The sequence below is a fragment of the Astatotilapia calliptera genome, chromosome 23, assembly GCF_900246225.1.
Source record: "Astatotilapia calliptera chromosome 23, fAstCal1.2, whole genome shotgun sequence".
NCBI classification, from domain to species: Eukaryota; Metazoa; Chordata; class Actinopteri; order Cichliformes; family Cichlidae; genus Astatotilapia; species Astatotilapia calliptera.
This window is the reverse complement of record NC_039323.1, coordinates 4,553,746-4,579,250: the sequence shown is the minus strand read 5'-3', so window position 1 is coordinate 4,579,250 and position 25,505 is coordinate 4,553,746. Positions and strand designations below refer to the sequence as shown.

Sequence of the window (25,505 nt, the reverse complement as noted above, 5' to 3'; positions counted from 1 at the left end):
CCATTTGCAGCTGTTTTTAGTGTTAGGAAAGATAAAATAAATGGATCATTACAATGCTGCTAAACTTTTTATAGCCTGAGCATGTTTGTATTGAGTAAGAATGCACTGTTGCTTTTAAAAGTCTTCTTTTTTTTTTTTTGACTTCTCAACGCACCTAAAGCTACCTGCAATGCCAGGATCTGACACTTAACTATCAGTGATTCATTTTATTATTTCTTCGAGCTTCTTCCCACTGTGACATTTTAAAATGTGACAGAAACTGTTTAAACACAAATTAATAGCTCAGAAAAGAGAAACAAAGTTGTGACTTTAAGTTGAAACCGAAGCCGGTGGAAGCTTCAGTCAAGAGACAAAGAGTCGTGTTCATAAGTGCTGAGGTTATGTTTGTTCGTGATAACTGCCCACCGAGTTTCTGGCAGTTCACCAGCCAGTAATGTGTGGCATTTGATAAACGGCAAAGACAGTTATAAGACCTAAAGATAATGACTGTATACTCCAATGAAGGCCAACTATAGCATGTTTGATGATGGGGCTGGGTGTTTTTTTGCCATTATTTCACAGTTCCTTATACCTTTTCTTTGCAAGAAAATTCTAGTATTGCTTTTCATACAAACAATGAATAGTGGATATGATTATAACAGCGCTTACCAGCTTTACTTTGCCTGTTTGGCAGTGTAGAATAGTGAGTGTTCGAGAGGAATCCAAACAATTGTCGATTCAAACAAAAGCAAACTGCAAAGCAGACAGTGGCTATATTTGGCCTTTCATTTCCCTTTGTTCTGATCTTTCACTCTCCTTCAGTGTTTTTTCTTCTTTTAAGTAACAGAATTTGTAAACTTTCAGAACGCACAGGTCGGACTCTACCTGTCAGCCTGACAGAGTTTGCAAGTCAGTCAGTATAAAATGTGTAAATTTTATTGAAAGATATTTAATTTTTCATATATATACATATATATGAAAATAGACCTAAGACCATAGAGGCCTAAATGAAGTTTGTTTGCCAAAAGTAGTTTATTACAGTAATTACAGTTAAAACCTGTTTGGTGATCCATGCTGCATCTGCCAGCCTCTTTGAAATTAGTTCAGTTTACATTGGTTGCATATTTTGTCATGGTGTTATTTGGTGTTTGAAGGCAAAAGGACAACAACTGAAATTTTGACTTCTGCATTTATTACAGGCAGCCATCAATGGGGTCATACCACAGGAAAACGGGATCTTACAAAGGTAATAACCACATTCTCAAAAATCTGCTCTAAATAAGAGAAAACGTACCAGCTCACCTTTTAATTCCAAGGGAATGCTGCATAAGTTCAGAACACTTTTGTATTTTTGTCAAACCGTAACCGTAAAGTTAAAGGTTAGACGTAATCACAGGCAGATGTGCAAACACATAAATGAGTTTGGGGATTCCCAAAAAACTCTCAGTGAAATATGTGCCTCTGATGTACATCACCTGCATACGCGAGTCAGAAAATAAATAAGGAAATCTTAACCAAAATCTGACTGTGTTTGGAGGAACATGAAGTCCTCATCTCAGTGTTGACAAGGCGTTGTGAACTTTATCACGGTTATAGTGGATACAGAAGTGTAGCTCAATAAAAACAGTCACACGCAGCAACATCCAGGAAATGACAACCTAGAGTCTACTGAGCTGCAGGGTATTGCTTCTGCTATGATTTTTCTATTCTGCTTTTTAATGGAGGATTGATATTAAAAAAAACTTCCTGCAAGGAAGCTTTCTGCTAAGAATCAAGTTGAACACAGTTTCTGATTAGAACGGGTTTCTTTTAAGAGGGTTTGTGCCATTCACTTTCCTTCAACAGTTAGTTGTTACTCATGAGCTGATGCATACACATGCACACAATGCATGTGTGTATGCGAACATGCACACATGCATGCATGTGCACGAGTGACCTATTGTCAGCTCTTGGGCCATGAATGCAATTAGTTAATCTAGACCCTCCCACTGGAGGCATCCCCTTAACCGTTTTATTTTGCAAGTCACTTGTGCGCACGTGTGCACATGCATGTGCTGTAGTTTGTTTTCAGCTCTTGCGCCATGTGGATATTGCCAGTCTTTTTTGAAGGCACACACTGTCACGAACACATTCACTCAGTGGCTGGCATTGGTATGAGTAGGCCAGAGTTGTCCTGTAAACAGACTCTGATGACGTGACCTGATCTGGGGCCAGTTGGAGGGTACTCCAGCACTGCTGTCTAAACAGTGTTTCTGTCTTTAATCGTGTCTTTATAACTAAGCAATTTAAGAATCATAAGCAGCTTGTTAAGAGCGTTAAATATGATTTTCTCATGAGACTCCGCTCCGTCATCTGTTGAAATCATGAGTCCTGTTATAGGTGAAGGCCTCAGTAGTTTGGTTTAGATGGAGAAGAATGCCATCTACTTGTAGTAAAGGATAAAAGTACGCCCAGAACACTATAAGAGATATTTTAAATGCCTTTTCAATAGGGATCTTTTTTTCTATTCATTTTGACAGCTCTTGAAATCAGCCTTATTTCCCCTCGACACTTTCAGCATTAAAAAAAAGATGATCTTGGCAGGATCTCTCATATTTGTTCTTTAATATTTGTTGCAAAATCTCTTCTTTTTTTTTTGCATCATCTGTCTCAAATGTAAACCATCTCTGATTTTAGAGCAAATGTACAGTTAGCACCTTCAATTATTAACATGATATGCTTTTTATTGTAGTTTTCACACATGCATTGCAGCCCTAAACTTTTCTAGTCACTGCCTTATGAATGTGCCTGTCACAGTTGGATTGGCAATTATGTGATATTTAATCTGCCAACATTTCAGTACAAAGTCTAGGTGTGATATCTGATCTTTGACAGTCGCACAGTTAATGAGTTCAGTAAATTCAAAGCTAACGAGTGGTTGTCCTGTGTCCTTGCTGCGTGCTCTACTCAGGTATTGCCTAAGTCAAACCGAGTATTTGCAGTATTGGAAATGGTGAGAAAGGAGAACTTCCAACTACAGTGGGGCAAAAAAGTATTTAGTCAGCCACCGATTGTGCAAGTTCCCCCACTTAAAATGATGACAGAGGTCAGTAATTTGCATCAGAGGTTCACTTCAACTGTGAGAGACAGAATGTGAAAAAAAAATCCATGAATCCACATGGTAGGATTTGTAAAGAATTTATTCGTAAATCAGGGTGGAAAATAAGTATTTGGTCAATAACAAAAATACAACTCAATACTTTGTAACATAACCTTTGTTTGCAATAATAGAGGTCAAACGTTTACTATAGGTCTTTACCAGGTTTGCACACACAGTAGCTGGTATTTTGGCCCATTCCTCCATGCAGATCTTCTCGAGAGCAGTGATGTTTTGGGGCTGTCGCCGAGCAACACGGACTTTCAACTCCCGCCACAGATTTTCTATGGGGTTGAGGTCTGGAGACTGGCTAGGCCACTCCAGGACTTTCAAATGCTTCTTACGGAGCCACTCCTTTGTTGCCCGGGCGGTGTGTTTTGGATCATTGTCATGTTGGAAGACCCAGCCTCGTTTCATCTTCAAAGTTCTCACTGATGGAAGGAGGTTTTGGCTCAAAATCTCACGATACATGGCCCCATTCATTCTGTCCTTAACACGGATCAGTCGTCCTGTCCCCTTGGCAGAAAAACAGCCCCATAGCATGATGTTTCCACCCCCATGCTTCACAGTAGGTATGGTGTTCTTGGGATGCAACTCAGTATTCTTCTTCCTCCAAACACGATGAGTTGAGTTTATACCAAAAAGTTCTACTTTGGTTTCATCTGACCACATGACATTCTCCCAATCCTCTGCTGTATCATCCATGTGCTCTCTGGCAAACTTCAGACGGGCCTGGACATGCACTGGCTTCAGCAGCGGAACACGTCTGGCACTGCGGGATTTGATTCCCTGCCGTTGTAGTGTGTTACTGATGGTGACCTTTGTTACTTTGGTCCCAGCTCTCTGCAGGTCATTCACCAGGTCCCCCCGTGTGGTTCTGGGATCTTTGCTCACCGTTCTCATGATCATTTTGACCCCACGGGATGAGATCTTGTGTGGAGCCCCAGATCGAGGGAGATTATCAGTGGTCTTGTATGTCTTCCATTTTCTGATGATTGCTCCCACAGTTGATTTTTTCACACCAAGCTGCTTGCCTATTGTAGATTCACTCTTCCCAGTCTGGTGCAGGTCTACAATACTTTTCCTGCTGTCCTTCGAAAGCTCTTTGGTCTTGGCCATGGCGGAGTTTGGAGTCTGACTGTTTGAGGCTGTGGACAGGTGTCTTTTATACAGATGATGAGTTCAAACAGGTGCCATTCATACAGGTAACGAGTGGGGGACAGAAAAGCTTCTTACAGAAGACGTTACAGGTCTGTGAGAGCCAGAGATTTTCCTTGTTTGAGGTGACCAAATACTTATTTTCCACCCTGATTTACGAATAAATTCTTTACAAATCCTACCATGTGAATTCATGGATTTTTTTTTCACATTCTGTCTCTCACAGTTGAAGTGTACCTCTGGTGCAAATTACTGACCTCTGTCATCATTTTAAGTGGAGGAACTTGCACAATCGGTGGCTGACTAAATACTTTTTTGCCCCACTGTATGTCCTGACTTGGATTTCCCACCACTTTTCTGCAGTTCATGGCACATGTGTTATCTCTGTTCCTTTGTTGGTATATTTCACAACAGCCTGATGTTGATTGCATATACACTATAAAACATCAAGAGCCATTATGTGAACCCGTTGTTTTAGTTGATTTCCTGCATCGATTACACGTAAAATGTTATCTTATTTTCATCTAAGTTACAAGTTTATATCTATAAAATACAATTTCATTAATAACACAAACAATGAAAGTCATTAATTTATCAGCGCACGTGTGAGGAGCTGTCTTTGAGTGTGCAGTATTTGTAACTCAGTACATGACATTCTGATTTTAGGAAAAAAAATGCTAATTTTTAATTTATTGGTGGATTAATTTTATTTCTCACTGAGTTGATGAGCAGGGGTGCAGTTAGATTAAGATTATTCTAACATGGTTGGATCTAGTCCTTTTCCTGTTGCTCAGGTTTGTTGTGGAGGTTTTTATGGCGGACAACATACGGCTCAGGCCAGTGACTTCTCCACTGTTGTTAAACTGATAAAATGTTTAAGCATGGCTTTTGCGCTTGCGCAAGCCTGTTATGCCTGAAAGTTTCACACAAATTTCTGATAGGATAAACTGATGACATTAGGTATCCAAACAGTCAAAGGTCAGCTTTATTGCAGCATCATAATGTTTGCCAAAAGCAGTTTTTCAGTCATTATTCAGCACCATAACTGAGGGGCACGAGGGGAGATTGTGACCATATATGTCTTTTATTGAATTGGTTATACCTGCTTTTGCTGCCTAACATTTAAAGTAAATATTCTGTATGAGTTTACACAGACATGGAGCTGCACTATAACTTGAATAATTTGAAGCAGCATACAACCACAAGGAAGTCATTTTAGTTCTATTTTGAATTTCTTTTCTGACCGTCTTCCTGTAGTAACTTTTCCAGTGAGGCGAGTCAGGCCACAGTGTACGGACCTCCTAGCCTCTCAGAAGCAGCTGACGCAGCAGCAGGAAGCGCAGTTCCTCCCCCCTCTTCTTCATCTTCGTCTTCTTCACCTCCATCGTCCTCAGCTTCAGCTTTTTGCCCAATCAACCCTTCTTCCCGACACATCGTAGAGCGTCAGTCCCGGATGCTCAACTTCAGGGTCGAGTACCGGCAACGCTCTGTAGAGCTGGTGGTTGAGGAGGGCAGCACAGTTGGTGAGCACCGCAAACTCGCACAGATGTACCGTGTCCATATTTAACGCTTTCACACTGACTTTTGCAAACAAAAGGTCAATTTTCCTTTCTTTGTCTAATTCAATCCATAGGAGAAATCAAACAGATCCTTGAAACAGAGCTTGGTGTTCCGGTGTCCAAAATGCAGTTGAAAGGGTGGAAGAGCGGAGATGTGTCTGATAGTGTGAGTTTAAAGCTTTAATTTTTATAAAGCACCTTGAGGTGACTACTGTTGTGAATTGGTGCTGTATAAATAAAGCTGAATTGTATTGAATTGAATTAACACATTAAGACACTAAGAAAAATGGCGATATAACACAAGTCTGCTCCTTCTGTTAATTGTTTTACATTACCAGACAGGTGTTGCATTTAGGAGCCGATCTAATTTATATTGTCTCTACAGCTATAACTCATTCACAGGACCTTTTTACAGTTGTGTATGTTTATGTGTGTGTACTCAGATGGTGCTGAGAAGTTTACACCTGCCCAAGAACAACAGCCTGTATGTCCTGACCCCCGACATTGCCCCTACTGCCAGCACCAGCAAAAACAGGTACTCTCTAACTCCCATCCTTATTATGGGGATAAATCCTTTCTTGTCATTCTGCTGCGTATACACTATAAATCATTATAGGTAGTGGCATGAGTGCAGTTCAAACACCAGGTGGTGCTATATCTCCACTTATAAAGAGGAGAGGGAGCCAACGCTGCTTTCATAGCTTTATTAGGAGTCATTTGACCTGGCAGTGCACATTCGCTTTTCACATCCTTTGTGACATTTTGAGAAGATGAGAGGAACGTCTGGTGCCACACTCTTTGTGTGTTATGCAAATAATAATTTTGTCGTCCGTCTTTGTCATCTTCGCTATGATATTGTTGCTTGCCAAAGGTTTTCCTTTGCATCTTTCTCTTCAGAAGTTGTGTATGTGACAGCCACACTTCATATCTATTATTTATACCTTGCTTGAAAGATCACACATTAACACGCAGTAACAATAGAGATTTTCTGGGAAAGCCTGTGAAGTCGGTGTTCTTCATCCAGAGGTTTCTCGGGTTGTCTTAGTGAATGCGTGACAGCATTAGCAACCTTTTTCTCTGAAATGTCAGGCAGCTCAGGATAAAGTCGTAGCCGTAATACAGTCATAGTTGGCAGCTGAGCATGTGATTGGTCTTTCATCAGTATCAGGTAAACATCATCCAAAGAAATAATATATCTGCTTTATTCTACTTGGTTATCACAGGATGACAAAGATCATTTTTATTTTTTATTTTGAGGGGATTGGACGGATAATGATAGATATGAAGGGTACACATTTTTTTGTTTGTGGGAATATGTCTTTAAAATATTACCTTGCACTATTTGTATGGTTGCAGTATTTGAGTTCTTTGTTTGTATGAGTGTTTGCTGTCTGTCATTGTCCCCGCCGTGTAATTTTGTGTGCGCTGTAATTTGAAGACACATCCAGGCAGAATGATTGAGGATCTACAGTGCCACTTCTGTGATTAATAACGGAATTGGTTTTCTTTTTTGAAGCTAATGTCCCCGAGGACATGGTCTGTGAGCTAAAAACAAAACGGGAAAGAAATGATTTAATGGAAATTTACCAGCAGTGGTTAGTGTTTTATGTGTTCTTCAGAATATTTTTAAAATTAATGGTTGAGCAGTGTAGTTTCAGATCCAGTACCGTTATCAGCATTTATCAATTTAACATTGCATTAAAAAAGCAGCTGTAAGGTCTTCTTGAGTGCATAATTATGTAATTGTGGAACCTAATAAGTTGTGACGTAGTCTGGGACATTTTGAAGTATAACATTTTGTGAGCAGAGTTTCCCGTGTCTCTATGAATCATCTTCAAATCATCATCAAAAGCTCTGTGGCTAGTACGGGGCATGTATCTGCAATGAGCATTAGTTCGTTTGTTAGAAGATCAAGAGGGTTTTTGTTTAGGTTTTTTTTTTTTTTTTTTTTTTTTATTGGCGTGTCATACATTGACCTCCAATTCTTTTTAATCTTTTCTTTTTTCAGCTGTGAATTAAAAAAACAAAAATTGTACTGTAGCTCTCCCCTGAGAAAGCATCCACATGTCAGCAGAATACGTGTGGAGGAAGTAATTTGGCAGTTTGCTGCTTTCCGTGCTAGTTAGGCTAAGTGGTAGTTATACGGTGTTGTCAGTTAATGACCCTCCGTTGCTCTCTCTCTTCCCTGCCTCTCCTCATCTTCTCACTCGTACACCGACTGCTGTGTCTTTTTAGCAGCACCGTTGCCTTTCCTCCAAGTGTTATCGATATCATTTTGGGTGTCAGGAGCTCGTTATTCTGTGTCAGCTATTTTAGCGGCGGACAGTTGGGGCTGAAAGGAGTGGGTGGGCTCTTGTGTATATGCACATGCAATTGTCTATTAACGTGTGCCTGCGTGCGTATGGTGACCATGTTGGCATACTGGGAGCGGATAGGTGACAAATCACAGAATGTGAAGGGAGCAGTCCCCTGTAGCGAGACCAAACAGGCTGTTGGCTTGTAGTAAAAATAAACTGTGGTCACACCATATACACACAGTTCATGTGAAGTGTCTGCAGATTTGTTGTAGCAGAGAGATCTCAGTGCAAGAATTAGTGTCATACCATCTCAAAGTATTCATGTCTTATGAATGAACTGATTTGGTATCAAATGACCATAAATGACCAGTTCTTGTGTTATTTGTGTTTTAAATATCTTATAATATTTGATTTACTGATGAAAGTGGCAGTCTTCTCATTTTACTCATGCAACATAATTAGAGGAATTAAGGATGAATCAAATGAGTATTACAATGTATGAGGGAAAATGAGAAAGAGCTTGATTTTCATGAGAAAATCATGAAAAACGACGTGTGTGTCTTTATAAAATCTGAAACTTCACTATGGAAGGAAATCTGTAATTCTTATAGTGTGTATATATCTTAATGATTATTTTTTACTGTTGATTATATTGTATCCCTGCCTTTGAGAAGCTTTAACCACGGCCCTGATTTCAGTTTCACTTCTAATAAGCAAAACTGAGTGCAGCACTTTACGGGTTAACATTAAGACAAAGGTCTACTTTTATTTGTTTTTGACCTACTGTCCCACAAGTTTCTAATAAAATGTAGCCTCCCAGCATGTAATTATTATCTAATTAACCATAATTAATCCAAATATAGCAGAATATCTAATTAGTAACATTAAAAAAAACTATGTATCTCATTTCCCTCTAAGTAATCTATTTGTTTGTCTCAACTTGGATGGATGTTGCACACACTAAAGCCATTTTCAAACAGGCATCCGGCAACAGTGTTTGCTTCAAAAATCCACACACGGAGTTGCCTCTTTATTAGTTGCACTTGTAGTCTGCCACAATTCGGTACAAGAGCTCTGCTATAAAACCTATTTTTATTGTGTTTAACCTTTTGTGGAGTGTATAATGTTGTTGTGTATGTATATTTAGAGTGAAAGTGGTGTTGTGCACTAATAATGCACTGACAAGTGGTTCTTGTCATTTATGAGAATATTTGAAAAGCCTTTGAATATAATACAAGCCAGAAGATAACTGCAGCTAAACCTCAGTGCTAAAACATCTTATTTAAAACCATCGCAGTGGTGTCAACAGAAACATTTTAGGTATCCCAAAGTCGGCTTTATGGCAGAGCAGTTTTATGGGATTTCTTTAGGTTACATGGTGCATGTAATAGGATGACCACAAAGTGTAAAAATGGGTGGTTCGTGGCACTCGGGCAATATCTTTTTGACATCTAGGAAGAAAATAGCGGTCATACAGACTGTGTTATCGAAGTTTGAGCTTCTTTTAATTTGGCTGGTAGCTATGTTCCATATTACAGACTGCAATATGGCGTGCACTGAAAATGTTTATATATTAAACATTATGATTTTGCATGATTGATATTCAGTATCAAAGCCAAAAAGGGGGGAAAAAACGGTGTAAGTACATTTTTCAGACACATTTTCTAACAGGATTGTTTTGCTTGTTGAGACATATTCATTTTTAGCTTTTGTTGGTTTCAGAGAAGCCTGTATAACACACAGCAGGTATGACAGGAGTATAACGTGCAGAGACGTAAAGTTGCTTGATAATATTTTAAAACTGGTATATATGAATAACCTTAACTTAACTTAATAGTATAGTTATGAAAGCAGGAAAAAACATCTCTTAGTGAAAGTTTTCTTCTAGCTGCTAATGATTTTTTCCAAACAAAAAGCAAAAAGGAACCACTACCATCTAAATAAAATGGCTTGTAACACACATTTTGAATGAGAGTAATGAACCTCTCACTGTCTCCCGAACTATATTTGCTAGTTTGTATTTTTTTTTTTAATCTGAAAAGACAGTTATCCACCCAAATGTAATTTCTCAGTGCTCATAGTGAAAATTCAAATCTCCCGTAAATGGTAATATCCAAAGCAATTACTTTGTCGAGCTTGGCTCATGCTGTACACAGACCTCCACCAAAACCGACTGATTAAATAGTGCTGCACTGTCATTATGATCCCGCTGAGCAAACTCCTTTTGGTTGTCTTGTTTGATTAGAAATAAATCTCGAGGCTTCGGGAGGTATTCCTTTGAGCACCGATTCATTTAGATAGTTATTTAGTTAGTGAAGTGATGTGCAGTTAGTAATGGTCTGAAGTTTTTCTGTGGCCATGTTGATGACCGCATGTGAATACAAGATGGTGTTAAGGAGGAGCTAATCTCGTGCATAAATGATGAAGGGCTGATGAATATTTCAATGGAGCCTGTTTCCTTTATTGTTTATTCTCTGCTCCAGCTCTGAGCAGGCACGTGTTTGCCGAGGAAAGGTTATTTTAATTTGAACTCTGGAAAGGAATTTGAAATTAAAAAAGCGATTCATGAGGTTTTTTTATGTATTCTTGTTTTATTGAGCTTTGCCTGTCGGCTTACGCTTCACCTCCGCGTGTCAGCTGTCCAGTCTCAGATACACAGATACTTCAGGGAGATAGCTAACTGGTCAGCTAAAGCAGTGATGCGAAGGATTGTGCGAGTAGCACAATAATAACCTTTTGGAAACAATGGCAGATCAAAATAGAGCAGAACCTGAATGGTTTCACATTTTTCTGCTTTGTTGTGGATGCAAAATATGGAGGAGGTAAGCAGACTCTCGTGTGCGCCTCAGAACCTCCTTTGTACCTGTTAGGGGCATAAGATGAGCTGGCGTGTATTCTGCTGGTTGGTGTGTTTTTTCAAGCATTTAAAGCAGCAGCTGAAACACGCGTTATGGTAGTTCGTAAATACCAGTGAGCAGTTTTGGTGAATGTTTATGGGACAGCGTATGCGTGTATGGGTATTGGTGTTTTGTAGGCACATGTCACATTGTGTGCATGTGTGCGTGCGTGTGCGTCTCTGTGTCTGGCAGTGCTAGTTTAATAAGGTCTAGAGTCTGCTCTGTGCCGCGGGGACTCACAGCTTAGGCGACAGGCTTACCTCAGAATGAAACCAATCTGTTTAGCCTGCTCTTCTCCCCCTGCAGAACGCTCCATTTTTGCTGTCCATAAAGTTAAATGACATTTTCCTCACGGCACCCTTATGCCATGTCAAGTGCCTCCGGAGATGTTCCGGGCCGACCTAGATGTCAACGAGTGTGTGTGTGTGTTGAGTGAGAAAGGGACCTCTGAAGGCAGAAGCAAACACTGCGACATCCACATTTCAACCCTGCACTGCTTGAAGGGCCTGCTTCCCCGAGAAGACAGCCGCTTTGAAAACACAGGTGGTGAAAGCGGTCCAGACAAAGGGATGTTAGATTTGAAACATGGTTGTTCTGTTTATATGTGAACCAGCAGGCCTTCCTTAGACAGATGGGAAATGACAAGGAGATGACTCATCATGAGTGGCAGTTTGTTTCCGGTCTGAATGCATTTGATATTTTAAGTAGCTATATTTGTACTATAGAGCATGATGAGTGATATATTTTTCAAAGTAAATCTCAAACAGAACCTCCACCCACACACACACCAAATGGCTCATCGGCCTGCCATAAATGACTGATAAGATGTTCCTTCTTTGCTTGGAAGGACAGAGTAACACTTCCACTCAGTTTACCCTCTATCTCTGCCTATTTAGGAGTCTAGCCGCTTGCCAGCAGCAGCTCGGGACTGTGTCCAAACATAATCGTGATATTAGCTAGATCCTTATTTATATGTCCCTACCCCTTCCATCTCTCCTCTCTCTCACACACACGCACACACATCGCTCTCATCCGTCTGCTCGGGCCTATTACATATGCATCCATCCTTCCCACTTCACACATTTCCAATCTTCTCCAGTTAGCTACAACAAACATTACATTTACATATTGATTTCGTAGTTTTAGTCAATGTAAATATGCTGTCATTACAGTAAATTTGAGCTTCTGTTAACATAAGCTCGTCCAGATCTGCGCAGATTAAGGGTGTGATTGCATAATTAATGTGTGCGCTACATATTAATTCCCCCATCCCTCTCTTTCTCTCAACTCTTCCTCCTCTTCTTGGGTTCTGAGCCCTGATTAAGTGCCTGTTTCGGCCTTTAAGCCTCCCATTGCTATTCAGCCTCACAGACCCAGCGTTTGCTCAAAACGCTACTTAACCTCACAGCTTATTGTAAATTAAGCTTCCAAAAGTTGATTCCCCCACCTCTTCTTCTCTAACACTGCTGTAAGTTAGTAAGTGAGCTACGGGTGTCGGTCCAGAGGCAACATCTTAGAGCAGCGGTTGTCTGTAAATACCGCTTTCACAGATTAATATGAAAGTTTCTTAGTAAATGTCTGCTGGACTTATTTGCAGAATTACTCTGAAACTTTTTCACATTCAGTTTTAGTTTTGTATTATTGTTATTTTTCACTTTTAAGTTGGTGAAAAGAATTTCACGCTGAAGGGAATGCAAATGGAGATAACTATAGCATAGTCAGTCAATACATACTTTATGACCTGCCTACAACAACATTAACAGCTTTCTAGATACATCTATTGTAACTGTAACTGGACTAGGTTTAGGCTATTTCAGATTTTTGACTGTGTTCAGCTAGTTCAGGATATGCCACAGCAAAATGTTGCTTTTTATTTATATTTATTTTTTAGTTCTGAAAGTACTGTAGGCCTTTTCTCCTGTTTTGTTAGCGTTAAGGCAGATTGATCGACTCCCCGCTGTTAATGTGCAGGTGGTCATAGCTGTTGGAGCCTGCTGTGCTGAACATAGCTCTGGACAGGCTTGTTAAGACATAACCAGAAAAGAGAACGACTTACCCCCTGAGGAAGCACCCACCTCCCCACAGGCCAGCAGGCTACCACTAGTCGACAAGTTTCAGCTTGCCCTTTACTCAACTCGAGTCACTGTTAGCAATTATGTATGTTTGTCTTTGCCCTCTTCTTTCTCTTGTGTCATTGTTCTGTCACCTCATTTAGGTGTTTTCTCTCTGCATCAATCTGTGTTTTCATTTCCTTTATAGCATTTATCCCTATTTCTTACGGTTTCCAATGTTCCCTCTTCTCGTTTAGTGCTCTTCAGGATTCATTAAACCAAAACTTCCTGCTGGTCATTAGCCACCGTGAGGCTCAGAGGGACTACAACCTCAACTTTCCCGGCTCCAGAACCATACAGGAGGTATGGACACACACACCACATTAGATATCACAGTGTCACTTTCTATGCACACATACGCACAAAGTCTCTGTAATGCACCCACATCATGCACTCACATAATATTATTGTGCCTTATTCTGGCTTCTCATAATACAACTTTCATTCCATTTGCCAAACATTGCTAGTCTATCTCAGCCATCGATTCATTATTCATCACAAATGATCACATTTCAGAGCACATAATTACTCTCACAGCTGCGCTCTGGTACAGCCCCCTCGTTTTTTCTGGACTCCCCCAGCTCTGCGTCTTTCTCTCTCTCTCTCGCTGCAGTGTCAGCAGTCTAGAAAGCCATTTAAATGACTAAACATTGTTTGATCTAGGCATGTGGGTGCAGTGGAAAAAGACAGTGCGTTCGCTTACTCCATCTGAAACTAAACAGTAGCCTTTGCAGCCTATGAAATATTTATGGTTACTCAGCTAGGACCCAGTGTGAGTCCAGTGCATGTCTTTATCCGTTGGTTATTGCTATCACAGCTGCAAATTGATTAGATGTTAAGGAACATGGGAAAGTAAGTGTATGCTTGCTTGAATGCGAAGACGAGTGAGTGTGTCTTGCTGTATCGGTTTTTAGGTCCTACTTGTGTTGAAATCTGAACTTGCCTGCATATAGAAACATGTCTTTTAGGCTGCATCCACACCAAGGCCAGATTTAGACACAGGCAATCTTAGAGAGCTTACGACGTAACCTATGAAAGTGGCCGACGGAATTTATGCTTGTGCTGGTGCATTATGTGTTAATTACCGTGTGGTCACATCCCAGTGTTTTCACCACTAAAGCATATATCTGACCACACTACTGTGTCCTTTTAGGTCCCCTGAAGTCAAGTATTTTGAAAACTCTACCAAGCTAAGATTTAGTTTTAGTAAGGACGGGTTGATCATAAATTGATCATGCAGGCACCAACATCCAACTGCTGACTGATTGAATCTCATCAGTCACTATCTGTCCTTCCGTGAGTCATCACACCCCATCACATGACCCTTTTGTGGGAGAAAACAAAAGCATTGGTCTTGGCAACCAGTGGTTAATTCAATGAGGAAAACAAATTACAGGTGTTGCTGAGCCTGGTGTTTATGCTCTTAGCTGTTCTACAGCTAAACTGTGCATTTTATTAAGCTACAACTTCCTACCACAGACTGTCCAGGTGTAGGTCAGTGGACATGTAAAATACATTTTTAGGTGAATGGACAGATATTGCTTCAGTTTGTTTATTAATGGTGCAGAAACTCTGTTTAATATGAAAACATATTAGAGTGGATATAGCCATACACAGCTGCCCTGTGCTGTCCTGCTCTGCTCTGGCAGGGAGAGACCTGAGCAGGAAACATTTATTAGTCAGTGTTTGCTAGCCAGCTGCTAGAAGTAAGAACTTTAACTCTGTCTTACAGTACCTCCTTGAAAGTTTAGGTAATTTAAACTCAATTTAAATGATTTGATCTCAGTGTATCAGGATGTTTAATGTCTGTGGATTCTTTACATGCCTATGACTAGTTGTTTGTCAGTTTAGATGTGCTGAATGCTTCTGTGTTTTACATCCAGACCAACTGTTTTCTCAAAAGCAAAAGTGAAAGGTGTTTATTCTTCCTTGTTCTCTACAACCACTGCTGTTCTGGCCTAGGTCCTCGTTGCAGTTCAAGATTACACTAATAATAATCAGGCTGCACGCAGGGCCTGTAATGGTGCTAATTGAACAGATTAGTATAACCAGCATCTGAACTGGAGGCAGCTCGCCTCCCTGGACTTCTCTCTCTTCTCCATTTGCGCTCTCATTTTTTTCTCCTCCTTCATCATCTCCCCTTTTTTTTTCCTCACTCTCTTCTCAGGCAGATGGTTTTGATGAGCACCCACTGTGAACCTTAAGTGTTTCTGCTGGGATTACAAACACTGGGGAGGGGTCCCTGTGGTGTGGGAGGGGGGAACTGTGGACACAGAAAGGAGGCAAAGGACTGTTGGCTTGGTGGGGGTGCTGTAAGAGGCCACGGGGGATAGAGAAGGGACCATGTGGGCTTAAACAGGCCTCCACGTTGCGGTCCTTTCCTTACAAATGCTTGTCTTTAGGCATCTCAAGGCCCCCTGCGGGGAAAATGAGACCCAGAACTTTAACCTGAATATATCATGTGTATACATCATGTAAGGGCTGGCTCAGAAACGTTTTCGGAGTCAGAGTGAATGTGAAAGAGTAGTTGTGGAGTGGAGTTGCTTTAGTATGGCTTGCCTGTGGGAGAGATGAGGAAATAGACTGAAAAAAATATACAATAAGAAGAATAATTAAAGACACCAGCAAGAAGGGAAATGCTGTTCTGTCAACAGAAATATCTTGGGACGCAACAAAGTGGTAACAACACATATTCAGCCTGACTGACACTCTTTTCTGGTATACTGTGTCCAATCTCACATATGGACACCACTACAGAGCACCTTTCTTTCCCCATTCTCCCTTTTGTCTTTACTGAAGACTAACCGATGGTCCCTGCTTGTGCATATCAATAAGGATGGAGTCTTGTCTTCTTGTTTGTCTTTGCCAAAGACTGTGGCTTTGCCTTGTGGCTCTCAGGGAACTGCCCTTACCCCTCCCTTTCTATTCCTTCATTCTCCATCTCTCTCCCAGTGTCCCCTTTCCACTTTCTTTCTTCTCCATCTCTAGAGCTCAAGGCGGTGTAGACTCTGATTGGCATTACCAGACTATACTGTGGGGGTAAGTTGCTGGCTAGCTTCTGAGCTAAGCTGGAGAGCAAATGTTTGCCAGGGAAGTAGAGGGTAGAATAGGCATGGCTGCCGGGTCCTGAGTTGTCCGTGACCAGACCAGTTGTCCTGGGGATTTCCCTTGTCTGCTGCCCCCCCACGCCCCCACCCCGCCCACCCCAGGGCTTGTGGATGGGCCCCATCCTTGCTCCGCAGCTGGGCGACATATAGGAACCGAATGCAGACAGAGGCTAGAGAGCTGAGAAAAGGAGGGTTGGATCGAAAAGGAATGAAAGAAAGGCATCTGGTGCTTAGGGGAGATGAAGAAAGAGAGAGGGAGCTTGTGACTGTTTAACGGAAACCTTTCCTTTTCTTTGATTTGCTTCCAGGCAAGGATTACAGGCAATTGGCATTTACAATGATTGGATCATTAATTTTGCCGTGAGGCATATTGCCCAGCAGCTCAGCACCACTGCCAGTTTAGCTAATGTTGTGTATAACTGGCTCATACACCCTTGCCTCATCTCAACATGAACAGCCGCACACAATTTGCAGCACTGTGTTAGACTTTGATATAAATCCCTTTATGCTCCCTTAAAGGCATTTTCTTTACATTTTATCTTCTCTGTGTAGAAGTCAGGTTGATCAATACCTTTCACAAGCCGCCGAATCGTTCGACCACCAATGCCATGTTTTGCTTAATACCCCATGCAATGACGTTCCAAATGTAGGCCCCTTGTTTAGAGACAAACAAGTCTGAATTATTTGTAAGTAGGAATTTGCTATGGAAGTGTTACTGAGAGGCAACTATTAAACGTAATTGTTTTAGTTTGTTTCAGTCTCACTTATCAGTCAGATGGCTGTTGCGGTAGACAGGGGGCAGCATTAGACAGTATTGCTCCATGTGTGGTTGGATTGCAGCCCTCAGTAACAATGCTCTGTAACCGAGGGCTGCAACAAGAAATTCAGCTAGCTGGGTTAAGGCCAGGCATTCTGTCAAGCTAGTCTTGGGTTCTTATCTGTCCTTAATTTTATTAATAATTAGTTTTCTTTCAGTCGTTTTTCACAATATTTCATATGTCAGGAAAAGATTGAGTGACTCCCTTCAGATTTTGACAGTGTAGTTTCAGGTGGACACGCTTGCTGTATAGATGTGGGTGGGGGTTTTTTTTGTGGTGAGATCAGATTGTCCTTTGCCAGGTGTCTTTCACTCTCTGTCTCCACTCTCCTCCTCCACCTCTCACCTTCACTCTCTCTGTGGTGGGCGTAAGTTTGTTGTTTCTCTGATGCTGCTTTAACCTCTGACTGCAGTCTCTTCATTACTAGTGTTTATGCCTCTCCTTTCCTCCCTTTTCCCCTCTATTCATCGGCCGGCCAGCCGGTCAGTCAAATCCCTGTAGTCTGGCTGGTCAAACATAGATATTACACTCTGTAATAACACTGGCCACCCGCTTTGACCCCAGCCTGCTGTCCTGATCATAGCCTCTTCATAAGGATAGGCACCGAGCCGTGTGGTGTGGGATTTACGACGGAAAGGCAAAGGATGGACTGTGCCACTCATTTATTATTGTTCTTTTATACTTCTCCCTCCATGTTTGTACTCTGAATTGCTTTGCCGTGCTTTGCCCATCCACAGTGAAATAAAATTATGTTTGTGACTGATAATGTGTAGGAAAAAAATATTCTGCTCAAAAACTATTTTAGCTTTGATTTTTGCTTTTGTTTTAAGAGGGTTGATGATTTGTGTTTCCACAGGTTTGTTTTTGTTTGTTGTCGTTTTGTTTTTGTTTTGTTTTTTACCTCATTTATGCCAGTAAAGATTTTCAACTTTAATATTTGGGACAAAAGTGTTCCTTACTTTGTTTTATTTAATTTTTTTTGAGCATTTCTTTTATAAAAGATAACAAGAGTCATTCTGATTGTGCTCCCAGACAGTTTTTAAACTACATATAAATGCAAAGTGCGGTAATAAGTAGTATTATGGGACAAGCAGCCGAGCATTGTCTATCTTCATAATCTTTACAGTTCAGTGTGCTGCACAGGCTTTCCTGCTTTCCCCGAGATTGGCTTTGACTTTGTGTTTGTAGCGTTCTTTAAGTTTCCACCTCCATGACCAGCAGCCCTGAATATGCTCAAGGATCCATCTCTTCTCAGTGCTTGTTACATAGACAGGATTTGCCCTGTGTGTGTGGAGGGATCTTAGCTCCACAATAGATAGTTTTCTCAGCATCAGTGTTCAGCCCTGCGGGCCTGAACGGCAGAATCCTGCAGAACAAACGCACTAGAATCCACGGCCGCCAGCGTTCAGACACCGACAGGGCTTTGATCAGGGTTGACTGGCGCACATCAGGCTGGCGTTAGGGCTTTAAACCAACAACCCAGCAGCCGGTGTAACGCAACGCTTGACGGGACAGGCGCTTGCTGGCTGCTAACTGTTTAAAAGCAAGGAGTGTTATTAAGTGATGCAGATACAGCGTCCGCACATGAATGGGAGAAGAGAAATACTGTTCATTTCAGAGCGTGGGGCTGTTGTCGCTGGGAATTAGCAGTGGCATCTGAAGAATGCTGATAACACTGGCTGTCTCTTTTCTGTCCTTCTCTCTCCTTTGACTTCTGAAGCCCTTTATTCTCTGCCTCTTCTGTTCTTCCGAGCGGAGGATGCCTCCTAAAATTTACAGCGTTGTATGCAACGTAATGAGGCAATCATGTTGACGCTAAAACTGACCCACCCGCTGGCTAGAATATAGAGAAATATCAAAGCTCTTTGTGTAGAGTCAGAGAGGCAGGGCATGCTGTTGTCATTACGGATGTTACATGAGTTTTGTGTATTGCAAGTATACAGTAATATTCAATAAGATACAATCATTTCCTCTGTTTGCAGGTGAAGAGAAACATTTCAGACTTGACCAACATCCCAGTCCGGCATCAGCAGTGGGAGGGATGGCCTGCATCAGCGTCTGATGATTCTGTAAGACACACACACACACACACACACACACACACACACACACATACACAAATGCAAAAAGTCAGTCAAACTATTCATCGGGGAACATTTTCTGTGGGTGTTTGAATCAGTAAAGGTATGCAATGACGATACGAGCATCTAAGCAGTGATAGTGAAAAATAGATTTTTGCTTATTGCAGTGCTCCCCAGGGACGGTTTTTTTCCCTGTTTATTTGTTTTGGTTTGTTTTGTTTTTTAGTTAAATAATCCAGAGTGTTCTCATTTTTGACTGACTGGAACCTAAGTTGGATTTCTGCAGATGAGTCTATTACTTGAAACATGGTCTCACAAATTGGTCTTAAAACATATTTTAAATCTTGGGAGGAAGTCCTAAAATTGTCTGTGGTTTCTCAAAATGGTGTCATTGCTCCATGAAATAAGTTTGATTTTGATACAGCAAGACATTGCTTAGATGTGATTCATGATTTAGCGGCGTTTCTGTTGATTCCAGCTGGATGAGATGGTCAAATAAACAAAATTCCTTAGGATTTTTCTGAGGATTGGTCTAAGGTCAATCTAGGCAAGCAAAAAAATGTTAAAAATTTATTTTTTTTCCCCAAGAAATCCACTCATACTGTGCTTTTACAAATCTGTCACATGGTTCAAAATCTGTGTCTTTGAGAAAAAAAAGAATAAACACCCTTCCGGTTTCTGTCCATTGGTTTTGCTAGAGTACCCGAGGCACAGAAAATTGTTCCAATCTCTAAACTGCGCCAAAACAGCTGTCAGAAGTATGAGAGTAAGATGTTAAAGGTAATTAAGACGTCAAAGATGGTTCCCATTCTGTGTCCTCTGTCTGTGGACATTAAAGCTCACATCATTCGGTCCCGCTGACCTCTCTTGTCTCAGGGTTGCCCTTCCCAACCATTCACCCTACACACAGTCAAGCTGATCAGAGGCGGCCCTCATACAGAACCTCGAAGAACCTCTGACCCCTTTTGCCTCACCCCTTCTTTGGCAGCATATGTGTTCCCATGCTAATTGTTTGGGATGTTTTCATGCCTACATTGAGAATCTGTTGTGCACACATTCTTCCAGCTAACAATTTTCATTTTGGTCTTTGTAATTGTTTGGTTTGGTGTATTTTTTTTCTCTCCATGCATTATCATATGTGTCTTGTGCAAGAATTAACTGTAAAAGCGATACATACTTGTGATTCATATGGATAAACTTGTTACTTTGTACAGTGTTATGTGGGAAGAGTGTTACATTTGTTACCTGTTAGTCATATTACTCAAAGTGGATAAACAATGACTGAACTGTTTTTTTTTTTGACTCAAAGTAAAGCTTTTAGTACTGACAGTGGAAGCAAATACAACACACCAATTAACCTACATAAAAAGGATAAAAGGTTACAGTTTTACACTACCCAAGACTGTTTGCTGTATTTTGTTCCATGACAGCTCAGAGCAGCCAATTGTAAATCCAGTAACCACCAAACAAACCATAGGGCTACGATGCAGATTTTCCATTGTTAGCATTATCTTTGGAGACTTGAAATTATGCGATCAGTAAACAGCCCGGGATTGCAAAGGAAATACAAATCTTACTGCAAATCTGAAAGCACATTTTGGACATGTGGCGCAATGACTGACCTCAGTCTTGAGTGGAAATGTTTGGTATTATTCCACCAAATTATTTACTTTTCAGAGTCGGAGCCACATTATGCACTAATAGGAAGAGTGCTGACATTTTCCAAAATCAAAGTTTTTTTTAAAACAAGGAAGGAGGGCATTTTGTAAAATGTAAATAAAAAAAACAGTGCAGTAATTTATAAATAATTAAAACTGTAAAACTCATTGAAAATAATACAGAAGCAACATATCAGTGTTTTGAGGGAAATTATGCGTTTTTGTTTTCAAATTTATACCAGCAAACTTTCAAATAATTCACAACTTACTGGAAATGTACATTTGTCTATGTACTGTATATTCAGCCAACCACAAAAAAAAGGAATCACTATTTTTCATCTATTAAAATTAGATTATTATTTTCTTGGGTAAATTGGTAAAAAGTTGGGAAATATAGGGAAAGAGCAGAGGGAAATGACATGCAGGAATCATCACAGTAAGGACTCCTCTCATGGTATGTTCCATAGCAATTAATCATTTGAAAATACTTAGACGGGCTCTGAACATTTTAAAGTATAATCATTGCATTTCATGCACTATTGACCTAACTACTACTATCTAGCCATGCGCACTCATTTTCCAATTCCAAACCAGTAAGCTGTACCTACTAATTTCAGTTTAAATGTAAGATATGTAAGAAAAACACTTGATAATTGTGTTTTTTATATTTGCACTTTTGTTCTCCGTATTCTGGTTTTCAGCGGGCCTCAGCTTGTCACACTCAGCTGTATATATAACGGCCAGCGATTGCGAATAGATTATCATAGGCCCGGTTAGCCTTTGACTAGCACACATCCGCAGTGTCTGTGTTTCCTTGGATGAAGTGATATTAAAAAGTATAGAGAAGAGACAGAAGTGCAATAATGGCCTCTGCACTAGCTATAGCCCTCTTATTGAAACGTCTGAAGGTATTAACAGAGAAAGCCAAGGGCTTGGCTGGCCTAGCAGTCGGGTAGGGAGCCAGTGTTAGTGTCTAGCTCATTAGCCCAGTCTCATCTCCCGGGGCTTGGGCCAATAAAGATGGCAGTCAGAGGCCCAGGATTGCATTTAGCTCCACGCACTATCCTGCTTGCAGTGGAATCGATTGCTACTCAACTCTTCTGTCTTGTGCGATACCAATGCATTCACCTGTGCAGTTATTATTTGTGTGTGCATATTTGCATTTGTGTATTTGCAAATGTGCCTTTCTTGTTGTACACACTGTGTCTTGGGCTATCGAACCCCAATACTGATCCAACCGAACTGTGTCTTTAGAAAAAACATTTCCTTTGGCTTTGAAAATTCATATTTTTCACTTGAATTCTTGGTCAAATTATTAGTACTTTTTACTTGTTTTTTTGTCTTTTGTTTGTTTGGTTTTTTTCCCAATATTGCAAATTTTGTTTTATTTAAATAAACTGTTGATTGAAGTACTAAAATAATTCTACATTGTTTAAGAAAAGGTATAACATATTTAGTACTGATACAGAAAATTTGTAATTGGATTAGCAGGAATTCACATGCTGACTGTGACAGTGTTGGGGAAATTGCCTTTGCTTTAGCTGTATAGTTGCTTTCATAGTCATCTAGAGCACATTTATGTTTATATATATATCATAGTTCATCTAGCTGATCAACTGCTCAGAATATCAGTTTCTTCTCTCAGTTATTCTTGTGCTGTGAGAAAGTTATTTGAGTTGGTGTAATGTTAGTGTAATTATGTCATGTATTGTTGGAGTATAGGAGATGGTTTGTTAGAAAGAAATTCTCACCTTTCCAGAAAACTAGTGGTTACGTGATGTGTCAGCTCCTGATATTGTTCACTCAGCACGTTTCATTGAAATTCAAGGTCTGATGGTCATCGGAAATTGGATCAGGATGCATAATGGTTTCATGGCAATGAATCACAGATTAGTTTATTCAGTCTATTGTTATTGTTTTTGCTATGGGCTCTTAGAATAAAGGAATTTAGTAGGGCTGTGCGATATGACCAAAATCTCATATCCCGATATAAGAATTCTATCGTCCGATAACGATATAAATCACAAAAATGTAACATTTTCTGTAAATTCTGTGAATCTCAGGCAGCTCAACTTGCGGGAAGTTTTTCCAGCTGCGCGTCATGTAGCTGGAGTCGAGTGTTTTAACCGATGCATGAAACTATACATTTTTAGACATAAGTTGTAACGGCCGCCGTTTTCTTTGTAAGTATTTATTACACTGCGTGCTGCGGGGAAAAGCCTGTTCTAACGTTTGAGTCTAAGGTTTATTTTTTAGCACCTGGCGGCTCTTTTTTTAATTCTCATCTGTAAATAATCTGCTCTTTCACGTGATTCAGTTTATTTTGAAAAGTCTCAACAGGATCTTGAGCTTTATTGTGAAAGGTTTATGTGGAACATAAATAAGCGGACACGCGATGCCGTTACCGTCGTTGTTGCTAACCAAAACGCATAAAAACAGGCGCTTGTCCGTCCATAGTGTGGTTATATTAAATATAAGAGAAAGAGAGAACTTTAAGAAATTAATATAGCCACTACAGTGACCATCAAAACGATGAAAAAATATTGTCGTAAACAGTTTATTTTGCGACATCACGAAACAAACGATAGCGTAAAATGAAACGATAGACGTTTTTATATCGTCATAAATTCAGTATTAAATGTAGTAAATGGGACATAGTAGCAGTAATATATCTATAAAGAAATATCTATCTATATATAAATAAATAAATAAATATCTCTATCTGTCTGTCTGTCTAGATATGTATAGATAGATAGATAAGGTAGTAAAAGTCACATTGCTTTAACTGCTGTACATTTTATTCCTAAGTAATTCAAATTCACCATCAAACACGACTGCCAATGTGAACACATTGCTATTCAAAGCATATAAAACATTTTCCCAGTCTTCTGTATCGCTTCTTAATATTCCATAAATAATTTAATGTCCCCAGTGTGACATTTACCCAGAGCACATTTGGTTGACAAATGTGCAGCTGTTCATGATGAGCAATTTAAATGTTTGTTTCTTGAACATTGTTTTGGGTGCCATGATTACAATGTTCTTATAGATTCATTAGAATCCAGTTTGTAATATTTACTAGTAGTAGAGATCCATGTGGGCAAAACAAATGGTTTTTGTGACTGTTTATTTTAGCATTTGCTTGAATTTTCTTTGGGTTTACTGCATCACAGACATCTTGACGGAACTGGAAAAAGTTCTCAGTCAGAGAAAAAGTGTGTTGGACTTTGCTATAGTTTAAATTTGATTAAAAAAAATTATTTTCTCCAAGTAGAGCAAAACGCTTACTCTGGCATCATTTGGAAATATTATGGTCGTACTGCCTTTCAATTTTTTCTCGCTTGTGTGGCATTGACAAAGCTGTTCTGAATATAATACTGATGATGGAAATTAACTTGCTTTGCTATTGCAAATATAACGGTTGAACCTCTGTCCTCGCCTTCTCTGAGACTTTGCCCTTAGCATTTCAGCACAGAGAGTCTCTGCACAGGCTTCATCTCATTGGAGCAGCTCTGATTGGCCGTCCTTCCTCCCATACCTGTTGGAGTGATTGACAGCCAGTGGGACATCCTTATTACGTCCCCCCCATCTCTGCACCCCTCCACCACCACCCGCCCTTTCTTCTAGCCTGTAATTGCTGACATTTATGCAGTGTTTCATGGTGTTTGCTAATGTATTAATGCCACAGAGCCTCTGAGGTGCCGTGGCTTGTAGGGCAGCACCTCCCTCCATTTCCCAGCTGGCATTACTGGAATCTTCCTCTACCTGATTGGGGCCTATGAAACCAGTTATTGACAGGTGGGGGGACAGCTTGTGGTTTCCATAGCATCAGGGCTCAGCAGTAAAGTCAGGCAGAGCCACCCCCCCTTCGTCATGAAATTGGCCTTCTTCAGGTGAAATTCAGTGCTGACTTAGTCTGTCTGTATCTGTTTTCTTTTTGTTTCTTGGTGTTATGCTCCCATCTCACTGAACCTTTTATTTGAAGAATAGGATCCTTTTGTCCTGACCATGGTCACGCTGTATATCTTCCTATTGCATCTCAGCCTAGAAACAATGTCATTTATTAAATATCTTAATAAATCTTAAAGGTGGAGTTTAAGTCTTCTATCTCCTTTCTTTTTAAACTTCCTCTTTTCTTTCTCTCTGTTCTTCTCTTGCTCTAAAAATGACATAGTAGAGTAAGGTGGTATGATGAGGTTTTGGTTGCCTTCAGTGCAGCTGTCAGTGGTAATTATCTCATACTCACAGCCAGACACCTAATCCAAACACTGCCTACACTGGAAAAGAAAAAAAAATGAAACACAGAAAGAATGAAGGGAGGAAAAAGGAGGATAGAGTAGAGGGACAAAAAAAAGGTTGACTGGGAAAGCAAAAGGAGGGAGGGGGGGTGTGAGGGAAAGAGAAAATTCTTCCCCTGTATCAGCCCCTGAATGCTTAGAGCCTCAATGAAAGTGTTAATTAAAAGAATCCAAAAAAGAGGAGCCAGTTCCTTTTGTGTGGAGATGTGGGAGAGGGTCATTTTGGGGGTTAACCTCATCCCCTCAGACCCTGTGCCCTGCGGCGCTTCAACCTTGTTTCCACGTTTCACCACTGAGCCGTCAAGCTGCACTTGTGTACCTCAACATCGGGAGAAGCCATTGGGTCAATGTGAGGAAGAGGACTGAGAGGCACTCATCTCTCTCTTTTTTTCTCCTTTCCCCCCCT

General features: G+C 40.5%; 1 protein-coding gene across 1 annotated transcript in view; it reads left to right on the top strand.

Moving 5' to 3' along the window:
• The window catches only part of faf1 (Fas (TNFRSF6) associated factor 1), a 61,743-nt gene that overhangs the window by 3,231 nt on the left and 33,007 nt on the right, over positions 1-25,505 (top strand). Inside the window, exons 3-8 of the mRNA XM_026157685.1 lie at positions 1,179-1,225; positions 5,531-5,796; positions 5,907-5,998; positions 6,276-6,367; positions 13,335-13,440; positions 19,045-19,131. Coding sequence (XP_026013470.1) covers positions 1,179-1,225; positions 5,531-5,796; positions 5,907-5,998; positions 6,276-6,367; positions 13,335-13,440; positions 19,045-19,131 — 690 coding nt within the window. The remainder of the gene's footprint in view (positions 1-1,178; positions 1,226-5,530; positions 5,797-5,906; positions 5,999-6,275; positions 6,368-13,334; positions 13,441-19,044; positions 19,132-25,505) is intronic.